Raw genomic sequence first — 18,993 nt, forward strand, 5'->3', positions numbered from 1 at the left:
CGTTCTAATGCTTTTCTTATACTTAGCGTGCAAAAATTGTTGCAATAATTATTTGGCCAAGTTTAGTTCTGAGGCTGGATGCGTCCATCTATACATCCATCTTTCTCTCCGTCCGTCCACCCTCGCACACACACACACACACACACACACACACACACACACACACACACACACACACACACACACACACACACACAAGCAAAGTCTAAGGCCCAAATTACAAGTCCCTCCACAAGAACTTGTTGTCTTGGAGCAGCACTCCACACACACACACAAAACTAGCAAAGTCTAAGGCCACATTGCAAGTCTCTCCACAAGAACTTGTCTTGGAGCAGCTCTCCACACACACACACAAAACTAGCAAAGTCTAAGGCCACATTGCAAGTCTCTCCACAAGAACTTGTTGTCTTGGAGTCTCCACACACACACAAAACTAGCAGAGTCTAAGCCCACATTACAAGTCTCTCCACAAGAACTTGTCGTCTTGGAGCAGCTCTCCCAGCCTGTTGACGAAGGGCGCGAAGAAGTTTGTCAACAGTGTGCGTGTCTCGTGCAGCATGGGCCCCGTGTTGTGTCTACCAATCATCACCGACGAGGCGTTGCAAATCTTCTGCATCCTTGTTTCGTCAATTGGATCTGAAGACACACACACACAATGATGGAGAGTCTTAGATCGGATACAATTGAAAAGGTGAGGGATGAAGTCTCGCTGGTCTAAGACAAACGTAAAATGCCAAACACACAGACGCGCGCACACACAAAGGGACGCACGTACAAACATTCACAACCACACACACGCACACACACACATACACTCTTCAAAAAAGTTAAGGATCATTTATTTACAAGCACGCCACACAAAACAGACAAGACCGAATTATTTCTTTTTTTTTAATTATATAATTGAACAACCAAGGAGTAATGACAAACAAAGCAAAGATCGAACGCGGCAGCGACAATTTAGCTAGTGTGTCAAACGTGACAACCCTCGAAAATGGAATTCACAACAATGTGAATCAGTGTCAATAACGTGTGTGCCCTCCGTTCAACACATCGTTGGCGCATGGAGTGGATTAGGTTGCATATGAATGCTCTGGGAACTCCATTCCACTCCTGCTGGAGGCATTGCAGCAGTTGACCTAGATTGGCAGGAGGAGGGTGATGTTGCTGTACCCGACGACAAAGCTCGTCCCACATGTGCTCTATGGGGTTCAGGTCCGGGCTGTTGGCTGGCCACAGCATCCTGTTGACCCTGGCCTGCTGGATGAAGGTGTTTACAGCTGCAGAGCGATGGGGAAGTGCGTTCTCATCCTGAAGAATCGCACGAGGGCCGATCGCTTGGAGGGCTGGAACGACCAGGGGTTGCAGGATCTCATTCTGGTAGCGGACACCGGTCAAGTTGCCCACTACATGGTACAGAGGTGTCCTTAGACGTGTGCCGATCCCTCCCCAGACCATCACAGAGCCTCCGCCAAAATGCTGTCGTTCCAGAACAGTGCCTTCTGCGAAGCGCTCTCCGCGACGCCTCCACACTCGGATGCGACCGTCAGCAGGTTCCAAGCAAAAGCGGGACTCATCCGTAAACAACACCTGAGCCCACTGCTGACGTTGCCACCTCACATGTTGAGTGCACCAGGCTCGGCGAGCTGCTCGGTGATTAGCAGTCAGGGTTGTTCCTCGGACTGGACGCCTTGCACGCAAGCCAAAGTTGTGTAAGTGGTTTCGGATCGTCTGACCACTAACAACAGTGTTGGTGGTAGCTTGTAGGCGTTGCCTAATGTTGTTTGCCGTAGCCAATCTTTGTTGCATGGCCTGCCTCTGAATGAAGCGATCCTCTCTTTGTGTGGTGACTCTGGGCCGACCGGAACGTTGTCGCTCCTGCACTCTTCCAGTTGCGTGGAATCTCTGTTTTAGTCTGATGATGACAGAGGGAGCCACTGCAAGCCTCTGGGCCACTTGCCTGGCAGCAACACCGTCTTGTAGCCATCCTATTGCCCTTCCTCTATCCAAATCGCTCAGTTTTCTTCGTGGGGGCATGTTGCTACTGTGCATAATTGTGTCAGCGTGTCAACCTTTAAACACAAGCTGGTGAGCGATGTTCATTGCCAAGACCCTGTTGTAGCACGTGCATTACAACCTTTTGACCTGGCATGCGTTCCGCAAATTTCATGGGGCTATAAAAAACACCCTTTTTCTTCCAAAATGCAGAAGCTTTTGAGAAGTCCCACAAAGGGAAATAACTCTGCCTGCCAAACAAAATTCTAGGTCAAGACTCAATGTTCATTTGTTAATTCAAACACATTAATCTTTTAATTATTATGTCGATGTTTAATTTTTTGGCAATTTTTTATAATTAGATCCGTTTTTTCAACCGATCCTTTTTTTGAAGAGTGTACATAATACACTCGCACACCGTTTCACATCGAATCAGAGTACTCGAACACACACACACACACACACACACACACACACACACACACACACACACACACACACACACACACACACACACACACACACACACACACACACACACAAACATACTTCACATTGCACAAAACGGTGTTGGCACTCGCACATTCATACGCACGCACACTGACACATACACACACACATGCACTCACACACACACACACACACACACACACACACACACACACACACACACACACACAAGCATAGATTCACATCGTGCCAAACAGTGCGTGCATACATCACACACACACGCACCTATGCACACACACGCACAAACACTAACACTAACACACAAGTCCAGAAGATCCTCACCTAATTCAAGAAACTGGAATATTTTCCCCATGTATCCTCTAATGTCTTTTTTGAAGTCTTCTGTTCGAAGAAATAGGAACCTATCACGTGGTATGACTCTCAGCCAATCCTCGAGCAGCACAGAATAAAGACTATCCTGTATCTTCAGCTGCACAAGAAATTGATTCTCATCAAACATTCTGTGTCTAAAGAAGGTCGACATTTTGTTTTTAAATCTTGGAAAGTAGTGGTGTTAACTACATAAAAAGTGGGTCCTTAGTTTTGACACGAGCATTTGGCTTTTGGCTTAGCCGCTAGGGTCGGTGTAACTTACACCTCTTCGTAACAGTCTGCCTTGAAGACAGATGTCCAGAACAGCCCAGTGCACTTTCCTGGAATGAAGGCGCAGTGTTCGGTATGGAACTGAGGCGCGACGGTGCCTGAGCTAAACATTGGCCGGTATTGCTCACAGCCCAGCACCCGGCATTGTAAACATCCCCCCTCCCCTCCCTTCACCTCTCTTGTAACCATTCGCCCTACCCTTGATCTCATAACTATCATGGTAACCGAAGACTTCACAGATCCAAAAGTGTTTGTGTATCATGTAGGCCTAATAACTTGATAATTCGCCATTTGCATATTAATCTCTAATTGTAATTTTGCTTTGAAAACACCACTATGTTTGACCCGCAGGTTTGTTGTTGTTTACATACTTAAATCTGTAAATGTCATGACTATACAAAGATAAAGCTCTGTCTCATCCCCAGGGCGTACAATATAACAGATAACATTTTACTCTTTTAACCCCCTTCTTTCTCAGACTTTCTGCCAACAAGGCTCCGCAAATTTGCCTCAAGACCAGATTATTTTTTAGATCTTAACCTTTAGCACTCCACATATTTTTTAGCATTCTCTCCCCTTCAGACAGATTATTTTTCATGGTTGGCTTTTGGATGTGTACTAGATGTTAAAAGAGATGTTCCATCTTGAGCAAAGAGCCACATACCCCATGCACGGTCTCCCACAGTGTTCTGTTGTAGACACAGTGGCGGAGGGACTGTGTCCTGAAACACTCGGTGTACTTGGCGACCCCATCCAGCACGAACTGGTGGAAGACTTGTGGCGTCCTCAGCGACCTGTCCACCACCGTCTGTTGTCGGTAGTCGTTCAGCGTCGCCCGGTTGTAGTCGAACAGAAATCGAGAGTACAGCCTGTGGGCAAAGAGACAAGACTTAAAGCCCAACATCCGCGCGGGAGAGATGTAGGTCTACAATCCAAAAAGATATCTATAGACGACCGACGTTTCAAAGTTCAGAATCAAAAAACAAGAAAGTTATGTTGTTGGAACGTTTAATTGTGACAAAACAAAACGTAACGGTCACTGATATTCGACCCAGAGGTGACTTTAAAGATAGTATACCGAAGGCGCCATTGTGAACAGTTTTCTTACGAGTTGGACATTAAAAAGTGCAAGGGACATTCGCTGTACTGTAATTAAGAAACCTGCTCCAAAACTATGCTAAATAATTGAATGAATGTTTATGAGCGAGCGGTTTATTTCAGGAGTCAGAACTTCCGGTCGTCGTCATTATCTATTAAGTGTTCATAAATATCAATTCGTCAAAGCAGATTAAGACCGTTGGATTGAGGAAGTTAAACCTAAGGTCTAGCTTCCGCATGCAAATCCCGTGTTATACAGGGCTAAGAAGTTTCGCATTACAGAAACAAACACAATGTCCGTTAGAGAATATCAGGGTCTGCAAACACAGCATTCAGAATTGAAAAATAGAACGCTCAAACACTAATTTTAAGAACTTCCTCGTGTATGTTGTCATCTATTCAACTCCCAAAACGAACTATGTAGCTCTTGGCTCAATTTCAAATCTGTATCTCTGGGAATAGCGCTTGAATTACTCAGCGTCGAAAGGTAGGACGAAAATTAGGACTCGCGCAAAAAGGCGTCACAATGAGAATTACAGTCTGGGATTCCTTATCAAAACACAGCCGTTTTTAATTTGAGTAACTCAGCGCTCAAACGTTTATTTTCAGGTATTCCTGGCGTGTGGTCACATAATTACAACCCCAAACCTGAACTGTATATGTCTTCGGGCGATTTGAGACAGTTTTCCTGTTAGATAGTATCCCTTTAAGTGAACAGACAGACGAACACATATAGTACAGAAAATAAACATATCGGACAAATTGTCCCGAAGCTCGTTCGGGAGACACAAGCTTCTCGTGCTGGCAACACTAAATTTAGCTCTGTGGCCTTCCACTTTTTGTTTCACGCTGATGAATAGCTGGTTTTCTGTACTTGGTAGTTGTTCTGTCTTTAATTAATCGTTAGGTCTATTTTTAGCGAATTAGCTTTGATAGACATTCAGCAAAAATTAAATACAGAAAATTTCACAACTGGTCCTTATTAGGTCGGCGCCTAACACGGACCAGTGAAGAGGCCATCACGAATCATTGTAAAAAGGCCACTGTACACTTCAAAATACACTACACAACTTAGTGTGCACGTAAGATTAATTCCCATTTTATCTAATTTATTTGTTTATACGTTTGATGAGAAAAAAGGAAAAACGCCTGACGATTTAGTGGTTAGTGCGTTCGCAGCTGTTTTGGCATTCATGAGCAAGTTATCCAGAGAGGGTAAACGTATCGAATGAAATTGTTTTTAGCGCTCGAGCACTGTTTGTAGTTAGTTTGTCAGAACCCTTGGCTTGGTCTCCTAGAGATGGATGTTCGCCTTTAACCCCCTTTACTTTCATAATACGTATCAGATGCATACTTTGCTGTTGGTCCCGGATAGCCATTTAGGTTGAAGAGACGATAAAAACAAAATCAATAACCAACTAACCAACCATCTTTGCTATTATTACAACATTATTACTCTGACAGGGGAAACAACTGCTGTGTATTGCCCTTTGAATTGCAGGAAGATGATTGCCTTCCACTGGGAGGAAGCGACTCGAATTTCCCAGCAATGGGACAATCAAGTTATGAAAAAAGCATTGCCTCCCCTGGAGACCATTTTCTCAGTTTTAGTCTAATTGTTGTGTCTTCTATGCTATGTTTTAACCTTGATTTTTTTTGATTTTTTTTACTAAATTCTTCCGGCATTCACAGGGTTTTAAAGGCACAGTCCTTCACATGTAAACGACTCGTGGCCACCATCTTCGGTCTGTCAAGACTTTTACATGAGACAAGGCCATCCCTCTTATGTTGGCAGTGGTCCCTGGATGGTTTAACAGGCACCGTTCTTCCCCTGAAAACTGTTGTGCTCACTATCTTACAGCTGGCCAGCTTACACATGGGATCAAACCATTCCTCCAGGGCGGGGATGTAGCTCAGTCGGTAGCGCGCTGGATTTGTATCCAGTTGGCCGCTGTCAGCGTGAGTTCGTCCCCACGTTCGGCGAGAGATTTATTTCTCAGAGTCAACTTTGTGTGCAGACTCTCCTCGGTGTCCGAACACCCCCGTGTGTACGCGCAAGCACAAGACCAAGTGCGCACGAAAAAGATCCTGTAATCCATGTCAGAGTTCGGTGGGTTATAGAAACACGAAAATACCCAGCATGCTTCCTCCGAAAGCGGCGTATGGCTGCCTAAATGGCGGGGTAAAAACGGTCATACACGTAAAAGCCGTGGGAGTTTCAGCCCATGAACGAACAAACAAAACCATCCCTCCAGTGTGACACATACCAACACTAAACAGCCTGGGCGACACATACCAACACTAAACAGCCAGTGTGACACATACCAACACTAAACAGCCTGGGTGACACATACCAACACTAAACAGCCTGGGTGACACATACCAACACTAAACAGCCTGGGTGACACATACCAACACTAAACAGCCTGGGCGACACATACCAACACTAAACAGCCAGTGTGACACATACCAACACTAAACAGCCTGGGTGACACATACCAACACTAAACAGCCTGGGTGACACATACCAACACTAAACAGCCTGGGTGACACATACCAACACTAAACAGCCTGGGTGACACATACCAACACTAAACAGCCTGGGTGCTTCCCGTGCAGAGTGGGGCTTTGCTGATGATTGTTGTCAGGATCTAATATCTTAACGAACACTAGTGGCAACCTGTCAAATCAATTCATCACAGAAACAAACTGTCTGCACAGGTAGCAGCAAGAATGTTGAATTTTAGTATGTGTTAAAGTGGTCAGATGACTTTATGTCATGGCAAGATCTGACATGGTGAGTCGAATTGTTTGATCAGTACATATAGTGATAGTCCGGCTGTAGTAATAGAATTTCTGGGTCCCGGTCCCAGTTGTTCATGTTCTTTGTTAACTTAGTCCGGTTGTAGTGATATTTTTCAGTCCGGATATAGTGATAGTCCGCTTGTAGTGATAGTATTTTCAAGTCCCGGGGAAGCTAAAGTCCGGCTGTAGTGATAATGTTCGAGAGTAATCTCCCTTTACCAAAATGTCGAGCAAAAGCCAGCCACGCACTGTGCTTACCCTGAAGCGGAAAATTGATCTCTTGAAAGACATTGAAAGAAAACAAGGTACACAGACGGAAATTGCAAAGAAGTACAAGGTTGCACAGTCAACAGTATGCGCTATTGTGAAAAATGGTGAACAATTAAAGCAGAAGTTTTATAGTGGTGAGACGAGTGCGACCGAAGAGGAAGCGCGAGAGATGCCCTGGGGAACCGAAAGTAGACAGTGCACTGTTGGATTGGTTTCATTTGTTACTGATTAAAGACTACATTTCATTCCTAAAAAATCTGACAATTTTTCATTTAACCCTTATTTCTAAGTGGCCCTTCTCTCTCTCTCTCTCTCTCTCTCTCTCTCTCTCTCTCTCTCTCTCTCTCTCTCTCTCTCTAAAACACACACACACACGCACGCACGCACGCACGCACACACACACACACCCACTGTTGAACTGCCAGGACGGGGGTAGGTTAACACAGGACATTTGCAAGCCTGACAAAGACAACAGAAGAAACGTCACAAAACGAAATCAATAGTGGTTCCAAAATCACCTTGTTACTGCCTTGAGGCTAGTTTACCAAATGTGTCGCCGCATGTAGCAATAAAAGCTTTGAACAAAAATATCACTATAGCCGGACGTCCTGGTGTAATGATAGTCCGGATGTAGTGATAAACAAATTTGGTCCCGAGGTATAATTACAGAATACTACGTGGCTTTCTTTTTGGTACCACGTTCACACGAGTTTGTGTTTTGTTTTGTTAAACTGCATACGAAAACAAGCTTTTCATTCTTTTAAAAAGCAACGAGTGTAAACCTGGCATCATACACCGATCCATATAGTAGGGGAAGGGCTCCTAATATGGACCACCTTTTTATTATAGCTAATAACTAGCTTGTTTTATCACCAACAAGTATAATATTTTGCATGGTGGTTGTTCTTTGTCTAAGGTATCCTCAAGTTGAATGGCAGCTAGCAAGCTGTGCTAGAAACTCAGCAAAAAGTAAAGAAAGAAAACGTTGCTAGTGGTCCCCTTTACCTGTGAGGCTCCTAATATGGACCACATTCAAATATTCCACAAACATTCAAAATAACACGCTACAACCAAGTATGTCACTTTAAAGTTTATTCAAACGTAAACCTGAACAATTTCATTCAGTTCAACAAGAAGAAGAATCAAAATACAACATAACAGTAACGAAGAACAGAAACGAAAATTGACAGGGAGAGATCGCCTCATAGTGCAGTGAAATTCAACTTTATTTTACGACAAAATAATCAATAGTTCATATGTGTGAAGTAGAAACAACAACAACTTTAAACCTCATCTCTAATGTCGAAATTGTGTATGCTGATAAATGAGCAAATGCCCTAGCGAAAAAATCATCAAACTGTAAAACTATTTTATCGACACATAAATACATCGTCAATAGGAACAAAACAGATACATATCGTGAAACAAATTGAAAAAGTCAACATGGACAATTTATTTTCATTACTTTCGAAGTTAAATTCGGCAAAAAGTGTCAAAGAAACGACGAGTGGGGGGGGGGGGGGGGGGGTGGTGGTGTTAGGGGGGGGGGTGTATAAGGGGGGGGGGGGGGTAACGGGGGGCCAGCAGGAAGATAAAAATGGTACCGTGCCTTGATGATTTAATGTGAATCAAATAAGTGTCAGAAGGTCATTGCTAATTATCAAAGAAAAAATAATATGGGGTGGTGAGGTTAACACAACCTGGTCTGTCGAGTTTGCACGATGAGTTCCGTTGTAATCCCGAACGCATAAAGCAAAGCTGCTCTTAGTGATTATCACTTTGGTAAACAGTGGCCATCATAGGAAAGGCTCTGAAGGTAAACCTATCCCATGTATCCTAAAACCAAACAAAACATGTCACCGGTGGAGGTTAGGAAACCAGGCACATCCTGCACTAAGCAGCGCCGAGAGATTGATGCGAGATAAAGTTTACATTTACTGCCGTGTACTGGTCGGGGGGGGGGGGGGGGGGGGGGTTGAGGGGGTAAAAATCGGGTTCAACGGGTAAAAAGGAAGTGGATTCAGCATTGTTAACATCAATCTGCTGTGATTCCTGGACAAATCCATGGCAGAAAAGCAGAAATAAATATAGAATAGAACACTCCTTACAGGCGAACTCGGCAGTTAAAAAATCAAAATCGTTAAGTCCTTCGTGAGACATGGCAAGCCAGCGTAGGTCAGCTGACAACGCACACGAACTCAGAATATCTCTCTCTCTCTCTCTCTCTCTCTCTCTTTCTCTCTCTCTCTCTCTCTCTCTCTCTCTCTCTCTCTTTCTCTCTCTCAGAATCTCTCTCTCTCTCTCTCTCTCTCTCTCTCTCTCTCTCTCTCTCTCTCTCTCTCTCTCTCTCTCTCTCTCTCTCTCTCTCTCTCTCTCTCTCTCTCTCTGTTAAACATACCAGGATGTGAAGAGGGATAAATGGTGACACACTTCACGAATCAAGAGTGGAGTTTTGTTATCAAGTCTAACATAAGAGTCAAGACGGACCCCCCACACACACACACACACACACACACAAACTCACACGGACACATACACGCACACGCACACACACATACACGCACACGCACACACACACACACACACACACACACACACACACACACACAGTATCATGATACCATCACTAGTGCGCATGGGGTCTATGTCGACCAAAAGAGTGGGATTCCCTGTAGGTGGAGTTCCTGGAGGGGGATTCCCTGTATACAGGGAATACCACAGGATTTAGTTCCTGTAGCGTGTCGCTGATATTGCGGAAAGTCACGTGATGCTTGGTGACATCGGTAGAATTTGATGTTTTTCAATCTTTTTTGATATTTCTTAGAAAGTCGAGTATGGTTTGCAAGTTTTATTGAAAAACTCCACCCTGTGGGATTCCCTGTATACAGGGAATCCCCCTCCAGGAACTCCACCTACAGGGAATCCCACTCTTTTGGTCGACATAGACCCCATCAGCATCACTAGTGCACATGCCATGACAAATCATGTGAAAATCAAGAAGAATGGTCAACAAAAGCATCTCTCACATAAGGTCGTTGTGCATTGATAAAAGTTAAAGTGCCAACAGCAATCAATGAAGACCCCCGCCTGTAAATTAAAAAAAAAGTAAACGAACAGAAAATGAGAGAGGGAAAAGGAAAAAAAAAGGTAAAAGCAACCGGCATGCAACAGAAGTAAAAAAAAAATGCTAACAACAAGTCACAAACATAGCATGATCGGGTTGTCCCTGCACAAGCAGTGTGTGCCCATCTTTTGCAGCTCCTGCAGCAGATCATGTCCTCCAGGCTCCACTCGCCACACAGGTTGCAGTGCCAATTCCCCTCAGTTTCAGTTTCTGCTAGCTTCGTGTTCTCTGTGGTTTTCTTTGTTGTTCTTTTCCTGCTGTTCGTCGGAATGGTCATCCTGGTGGCATTCTTTTTTCTCTGGTACGCTTTTTCTTCCAGCTTACGTTTGTAAGGGCTCGCGGTGAGCTCTTCTGCGGATGTTCTACGGTCTTTCTGACGTTTTATTGACGATGGATTGGAAAGCTCCACGGTAGAACCTTGAGGTGGAAGGACACAATCATAATGTCCAGCGTTGTCACCGAACGCGGTGTAGATCAAATACACCGGAGAGGCATGTGCAAATCCACTCCCATACTTCAGTGTGCTCCCTCTCCTATCAAGGATGATGATTGGCCTTTCCAGCATTTTTAATGTTTGGGATATTTCAAACTCCCCAACCATTGCTGTTGGAGCTGCCATTGCGAATACTCTATCATGCAGTGTTTGGAAACGAAGATGACGAGGCATGTCTGCGTTCAAAGCATCCTCCACCATATACTCAGCGTGTTCATCAATCTGGCCCCAAATGTGAAGCATCAGCTGACTTCGCAAGCTATCTGCTGCCGCTTGTTCTTTCAGTCTAAGTACTGGATCAACAGGCTGGCCGTTCAACCGCTGGCAAGTTTGCAGGACTGGATCAGTGGCGACAACAATGCTTCTGAATAAGCAACGCCCATCTTTCGCGATGTTTATTTCAGATGTTGAAGGAAAGGGTACGCCTGATGAAGCATCCGTCCCTGATGGTCGTGATGGTCCGTCAGTAGTTGCCCGAGGTGACCATGGTTGTTGTTCTGAAGCCGATGGTGATGAGGTTGCAACATCTGGTCGTGGTGATACCAAGGGCTGCGTTGATTCTGAAAACATGTATTCAGAAACAGGTGATCTGGATGGCTGCGATTGTGATTGCTCCGCATCCACTGTTGATGGTTGCAATAATGTGGTTCTTGCAACCGGTGGTCGTGCTGGCAGTGGCGACGCCAGCGATGTTGAGTATTCATGAACTGATTGTGGTGGAGACACCTGATTCTGTAGCCAGTGATTGAAATGGCGGCGATCTAGCAGCCTGTACTGGAGGCGGTGGTGGGTGAGACGAGGAAAGACCCTGTGAACTTGGAATTGCAAATACCCTGGGCGACCCATCGGCTGACGCATGACACTCGCTGCTGTCAAACACCTCTCTGGAACATGGCCATATGCCGCAGGATCTGAACCCATTGATGGCTGTGCTCAACTTGGCAGCTTTCAGGTATGCCTCATTGAACAACGTGCACGTACCTGAAACGGGGTGACACGTCGTCCTGGGTGGTTCCGCAGCCAACTCTCAATGGCCTGGTCGTAGTAGGTTTGCAGGGGTTTGAAGAGTGAGCGGTCCATGGGCTGCATTTTGTGTGTTGTGTGTGGTGGTAACGACAACAGGATCACGCCGTTTTCCCTGGCTTGATTGATTGCTCTGATGTTACAGGTGTGGCTCTTGTGGCCATCAAGAATGAGTAGAACTTTCTCATCCACTGTCGGCTTCCCTTGTCGGATGAAATGTTCAAGCCAGTCGCAAAAGGTGTCAGTGTCCAATTTCTGTAGGCAACAGCTGGTGTCTGCCGAGAAGTTTTGTCTTTCCGTTTGCGTACTTGTTCTTGTTCGTTATGTGACGTTTCAAGGTTGCTTTCGGAATGTTATATTCCCTTGAACATACGTTCAACCCTAGGCCATAGTGGTAGGCATCCAATGCCGTGCTTAGATCATCGTTAGTCCATTGGCCACTGAAAAATAGAGACATGGGATAGGTATAACACACACACACACACACACACACACACACACACACACACACACACACACACACACACACACACACACACACACAACCCATTAGTTTAAAAGATGTTGGTAAGTTTTTTCTGGGTAAGATTTTAAACTTCAATGTTCGCCATGACTAAAAAATAAAGTTTAGGTGTCCGAAATTTCCAAGCAGCATGACTTCATGTCGTCAGGAACTTAATGACGTCATGCCAAGCTGTTTGGAATTGTTCTATTCTTTTGTGATGTCTTGATTCATCTGCAATCACGTTGTAAAGTTTACGGCGCCTAATATGGACCTTTGGTCCCCTAATATGGACCGGTCCATATTACGCGCCCACAGGCGGTCCATATTAGGCGCCCATGCATCTTTCAGTATTTGTTTTTGAGTCACTTGAGAAAAAGTGACTCTATGTAATCGGTCAGTGTTAGTCTGTCCGGCCGGCCGGCCGTCCGGCCGGCTGGCCGGCCGTCCGTAGACACCACCTTAACGTTGGACTTTTCTCGGAAACTATCAAAGCGATCGGGCTCATATTTTGTTTAGTCGTGACCTCCAATGACCTCTACACTTTAACGATGGTTTCGTTGACCTTTGACCTTTTTCAAGGTCACAGGTCAGCGTCAAAGGAAAAATTAGACATTTTATATCTTTGACAAAGTTCATCGGATGTGATTGAAACTTTGTAGGATTATTCTTTACATCAAAGTATTTACATCTGTAGCCTTTTACGAACGTTATCAGAAAAACAAGGGAGATAACTAGCCTTTTCTGTTCGGCAACACACAACTTAACGTTGGGCTTTTCTCGGAAACTATAAAAGTGACCGGGCTCAAATTTTATGTGAACGTGACTCATTGTGTTGTGAATAGCAATTTCTTCCTGTCCATCTGATGCCTCATATAATATTCAGAACTGCGAAAGTGACTCGATCGAGCGTTTGCTCTTCTTGTTACTCTTCGTTCTCCAGTATTACAGAAAGCCAACACTCGCAACATACATTACAGACACCCTGAGGTGTCCGATAGAAGGTGTCGTTTATCTTGTAAGCTATTTATGTGCAGAAACACCGATGAGTTTCGAGGGTCAGATTTAGAGTGTAAGCTATCGAAAGAGAAAAGGACTCACCGTTTGGACTTCCGTGCCTTCCCGGACATATTTAACCTCTGCAAGTCAGCAAGGGAGAGTAACTCTATCGCTTGCAATCATTTATGAGTGCTCTCGCCTTGTTATTTCCATGGAAAGGGGGTGGTCCATATTAGGAGCCGGTCCATATTAGGAGCCCTTCCCCTATTCTGTTTATTCTACATGTTCCACGTGCGGGCCTAAAAATTCCTAACGTACTCGGAGTGTTTAAATAGAAGACACGTTTCCTGGAATTTCAATTCCAACGTGAAATCACTCAGGTCAAGAGCAATACAGTGCAAAAAGACGTCACAATAGGAATTATAGTGTCACGAATAAGTTCTAAAATTCTTACAGGGGAAACAACAACGCCTTTCAAGAAGGAAGTTTGTCACTTGGTCATCATGAGCAGTGGAACATTTCTTCCCTATCAGACTGTAGTTTGACCCGACCTCATTTAGGTGATATACACACGTGGGAATATATATGGTTTAGTTCTGACATGGGTAGTCTCTCTCATGTATGTACACTCTTCAAAAAAAGTTAAGGATCACTTTTTTACAAGCACGCCACACAAAACAGACAAGACCGATTTTTTTTTAAATTATATAATTGAACAACCAAGGAGTAATGACAAACAAAGCAAAGATCGAACGCGGCAGTGACAATTTAGCTAGAGTGTGTCAAACGTGACAACCCTCGAAAATGGAATTCACAACAATGTGAATCAGTGTCAATAACGCGTGTGCCCTCCGTTGTGTGCCAGGCATTCAACACATCGTTGGAGCATGGAGTGGATCAGATTGCATATGAATGCTCTGGGAACTCCATTCCACTCCTGCTGGAGGCATTGCAGCAGTTGACCCAGATTGGCAGGAGGAGGGTGATGTTGCTGTACCCGACGACAAAGCTCGTCCCACATGTGCTCGTCCCACATGGGGTTCAGGTCCGGGCTGTTGGCTGGCCACAGCATCCTGTTGACCCTGGCCTGCTGGATGAAGGTGTTTACAGCTGCAGAGCGTTGTGGAGGTGCGTTGTCATCCTGAAGAATCGCACGAGGGCCGATCGCTTGGAGGGCTGGAACGACCAGGGGTTGCAGGATCTCATTCTGGTAGCGGACACCGGTCAAGTTGCCCACTACATGGTACAGAGGTGTCCTTAGACGTGTGCTGATCCCTCCCCAGACCATCACAGAGCCTCCGCCAAAACGCTGTCGTTCCAGAACAGCGCCTTCTGCGAAGCGCTCTCCGCGACGCCTCCACACTCGGATGCGATCATCAGCAGGTTCCAAGCAAAAGCGGGACTCATCTGTAAACAACACCTGAGCCCACTGCTGACGTTGCCACCTCACATGTTGAGTGCACCAGGCTCGGCGAGCTGCTCGGTGATTAGCAGTCAGGGTTGTTCCTCGGACTGGACGCCTTGCACGCAAGCCAAAGTTGTGTAAGCGGTTTCGGATCGTCTGACCACTAACAACAGTGTTGGTGGTAGCTTGTAGGCGTTGCCTAATGTTATTTGCCGTAGCCATTCTTTGTTGCATGGCCTGCCTCTGAATGAAGCGATCCTCTCTTTGTGTGGTGACTCTGGGCCGACCAGAACGTTGTCGCTCCTGCACTCTTCCAGTTGCGTGGAATCTCTGTTTTAGTCTGATGATGACAGAGGGAGCCACTGCAAGCCTCTGGGCCACTTGCCTGGCAGCAACACCGTCTTGTAGCCATCCTATTGCCCTTCCTCTATCCAAATCGCTCAGTTTTCTTCGTGAGGGCATGTTGCTACTGTGCATAATTGTGTCAGCGTGTCAACCTTTAAACACAAGCTGGTGAGCGATGTTCATAGCCAGGTTGTTGCACGTGCATCACAACCTTTTGCCCTGGCATGCGTTCCGCAAATTTCATGGGGCTATAAAAAACACCCTTTTTCTTCCAAAATGCAGAAGCTTTTGAGAAGTCCCACAAAGGGAAATAACTCTGCCTGCCAAACAAAATTCTAGGTCAAGACTCATTGTTCATTCAAACACATTAACCTTTTAATTATTATGTCGATGTTTAATTTTTTGGCAATTTTTTATAATTAGATCCGTTTTTTCAACCGACTTTTGTTTGAAGAGTGTAGGATACAATCGACCTTTTTGTCAACCGGCCACGCACTCACCTCTGCACAGGTTCACGCATGATGACGATGATCTTGATGTTGGGGTTGAGTTGAGCGATGTGGTTAGCGTTGATGACTCGGGGCTCCGTGCAACCTTCGTTCCCTGCTAACTGCGGCCACTCAAACACTTCGTTCACTGCTTGGTTACTGTAATCCCCTGTACAGTTTGAAAACAAAATGAAAAAAAGTGTTGAGTGTTGATGACTCGGGGCTCCGTGCAACCTTCATTACCTGCTAACCGCGGCTGCTCAAAAATGATTGCATGGCTTGGTAACTCTAATCCCCTAAAGTTTTTAAGAAAAAATGTTGTTGATCATTTTAAGCTCCGTGCACTCCTCACTCAATGGTAACTGCGGCTACTCCAACTGTGCAACCAACCTTTTGAGACCTCAAACAAATGTGAGAAATTCTGGTCTTAAGAAGGGTGTCTTTACATGGAGGAGAATGAAAAGACAATATGAACGGCTTATCTTAAAAAAACCAAGGTCTTTAAAAGGATGAAGTCTTAAATCGGATATATACTTAGTGTTGATTACTTGATGCTCAGTGCACCCCTCGTTCCATGCTAACTGCGGCCATGCAAACACTTCGTTCACGGCTTCAAAACTATAATCACTGTGAAATATCTCGAACAAATTAACAAGTCTTCAAGAGTTTCAACACTTTCATCACTTGTGATGTCAAAATGAGTTCAAGATCGATCGCTCTGGGCTCCCTGCAATCTTGTTTGAACACTGCAATCCGGTTTGAACACTGCAATCTTGTTTGAACACTGCAATCTTGTTTGAACACTGCAATCTGGTTTGAACACTGCAATCTGGTTCGAACACTGCAATCTGGTTTGAACACTGCAATCTGGTTTGAACACTGCAATCTGGTTCGAACACTGCAATCTGGTTTGAACACTGCAATCTGGTTTGAACACTGCAATCGAGAAGAATTTTTTTTTTAAATGGAACAATCTACCTACAGACCTGTGCAGGAAAAAAAGTGGTTTTTTCATGATAGTGTCACGAGGTCCGCTCGTTTCCATTTACATTAATTTTCAAATTTACCTTCAAATCATTTTTAGCATCCTAAATATTTCCTTCTTGGGTTACTTTTCTCTTCTCAGCACGAAGGATCGAAAGCAAAGAAACGCATTCATGAAATGTCTCCTTACCCACTATTTTCTTGTTGAAGCCGTTCACTGCGATGTGTCTCTTCAGCTGAAAAGCCAATCCGTTAAAATATTGCAGGTAGCGGTCAAAAGACTCCACTTCTGAAAATGCGAAAATAATACAAATATTGAGTTACATTTGTCGACATGAAGGGACATTTTAAATAAACTAAATAACATGATGTTTTTTAATGATTAAGGAATGAGAGTTTAATCAAACAAAGATTCAGAAGGAAGGACAGAAAAGAGAGACAATGACAATGACAATGACAATGACAATGACAATGACAAATTCTTTATTTACGAGGGTAATGGCATAAGCAAACAGGTGCTTTTTTACATCCAGCCCTCGCCCATGGGAGGGTTTAATCTATTGATACGTTTTAAAAATGTTGGAATATCAATTAAAGAAGTAATAAAAAATAAAAACGACGAACAAGCAAACGATTAACATACTAAACAAAGAAACAAAATTGTTCATACAAACCAACATGACATATTATTGTCAAAGGCATAATGAAAATTGTTTCAAGCAAGTAAAACGTGTGCAACTTCGAGGGAAGAAAAATTCCGTGAACTGAGGAATCAATGGAACAACTACGTTGCAAGTAATAACAATGTAGCATCGTTACATAAGTCATGTTATGAAATCAATTAGGTACATTTATCTACTGAAACGTGTAAAAGGTAAAAATAAGGCATCAACAATATAAACATGTTCAGGCTATAAGTGAGAACGAAATGTGCCATATATAAGAAATGAGAAATATCTGTCTTTAAAAGTCTTGGCATTGACGGAATGTCTGAGACCGCTTGAAAGTGAATTCCAAAGATTAGTCCCCGAAAAGAGTAGGCTGGACTTAAAAAGATCTATACAAGGCCGAGGAGCATACATTTTTGTTTGGTCTCTCAAATTGTGGGAAGGGAATTGAGAAGAAAGAGGTGCAGGCGCTCTTCCAATTATGAGTTTATGCATCAAAACGCCTTTATTGTACATGAGTCTTGATTTAAGGGGGAGGATGTTTAAAGTTTATAGTCTTTGTTGGAAACCGAGACTTGTAATAAAATAACTTTGATTGCTCTTTTATGTATACTAAAAAAAGGTTTCAGAGTTTTTGCACTCGCACAATCCCATAGTGTTGACGCATAATCAATGATTGATTGAATGTGAGCGTTAAAGAAAAGTTGCCTGCCATGCCTGTTCAAGAAGTGTTTTATTCTGAACAACAAGTAAAGCCTCTTGGTAAGTACTTTACATACTCCTGTAACGTGATCAGTCCACGATAAATCGTTATCAAGAATAACACCCAGAACTTTGTGTTAATTAACTTCTTCAACAATGTGATTATCAATCGTTAAAGGTGGAAGTTTAGATTTTAAGTTTTGGCGTTTTTGTCTGGTGGTAATAAGCATGCTTTTTGTTTTGTCTGGATTAAGAGCCATGTGGTTTAATTCGGTCCACGCTAAAAGCTCGTTAACACTTTCTTGAAGTTGTTTTGACAATACCTTCACATTTGAGTGGGAAGTGTGAATAGTGGTATCATCAGCGAAGAGTTCACAGTTACTGCTTATGTGTAGGGGAAGGTCATTAATGTAAATGGTAAAGAGAAGAGGGCCGAGTACAGATCCCTGAGGAATGCCGTAACCTACCGACTGCATGCTAGACATAGAGCCGTTGGCGCACACAGCTTGTACTCGATCAGAAAGAAAAGACTTGATTAACGATATTGTATCATTTCTAAGGCCGTACAGTGCGAGTTTCCTAAGAAGTAGGTCATGATGAATCACATCAAATGCTTTAGCAAAGTCAACGAAGAGAGCAGCACATAATTTATCTTCGTTGATCTTGCTCAACCACTGATCGACTAGAGAAACAAGTGCTGTGTGGCATGAATGATGAGTTCTGAACCCCGACTGATTTGGGTGAAATAAAGCGTTTTCGTTAAAATGTGACATAATAAACTTGTTGATGTGTTGTTCCAACGGCTTTGATAAAACCGATAAAATAGATATTGGCCTGTAATTGGAGGGTTCTGTTTTAGCCCCTGACTTAAAAAGTGGAATAACTTTAGCCTGCTTTAACACAACTGGAAAATAACACTTGTCTATACAGAGATATACAGGTATGTTAAAGAATCAGCAAGTACAGGGGCTGCTAATTT

General features: G+C 43.9%; 1 protein-coding gene across 1 annotated transcript in view; it reads right to left on the reverse strand.

Annotated features, from left to right (window-relative positions):
* Window positions 1–218: 218 nt before the first annotated feature.
* The window catches only part of LOC138947630 (uncharacterized), a 55,533-nt gene continuing 36,758 nt past the window's right edge, over window positions 219–18,993 (reverse strand). Inside the window, exons 4-8 of the mRNA XM_070319139.1 lie at window positions 16,835–16,933; window positions 15,673–15,829; window positions 3,773–3,977; window positions 2,788–2,935; window positions 219–636 (exon numbers count right to left, since the gene is read on the reverse strand). Coding sequence (XP_070175240.1) covers window positions 455–636; window positions 2,788–2,935; window positions 3,773–3,977; window positions 15,673–15,829; window positions 16,835–16,933 — 791 coding nt within the window. The 3' untranslated portion in view covers window positions 219–454. The remainder of the gene's footprint in view (window positions 637–2,787; window positions 2,936–3,772; window positions 3,978–15,672; window positions 15,830–16,834; window positions 16,934–18,993) is intronic.

The sequence above is a fragment of the Littorina saxatilis genome, linkage group LG14, assembly GCF_037325665.1.
Source record: "Littorina saxatilis isolate snail1 linkage group LG14, US_GU_Lsax_2.0, whole genome shotgun sequence".
Taxonomy (NCBI): Eukaryota; Metazoa; Mollusca; class Gastropoda; order Littorinimorpha; family Littorinidae; genus Littorina; species Littorina saxatilis.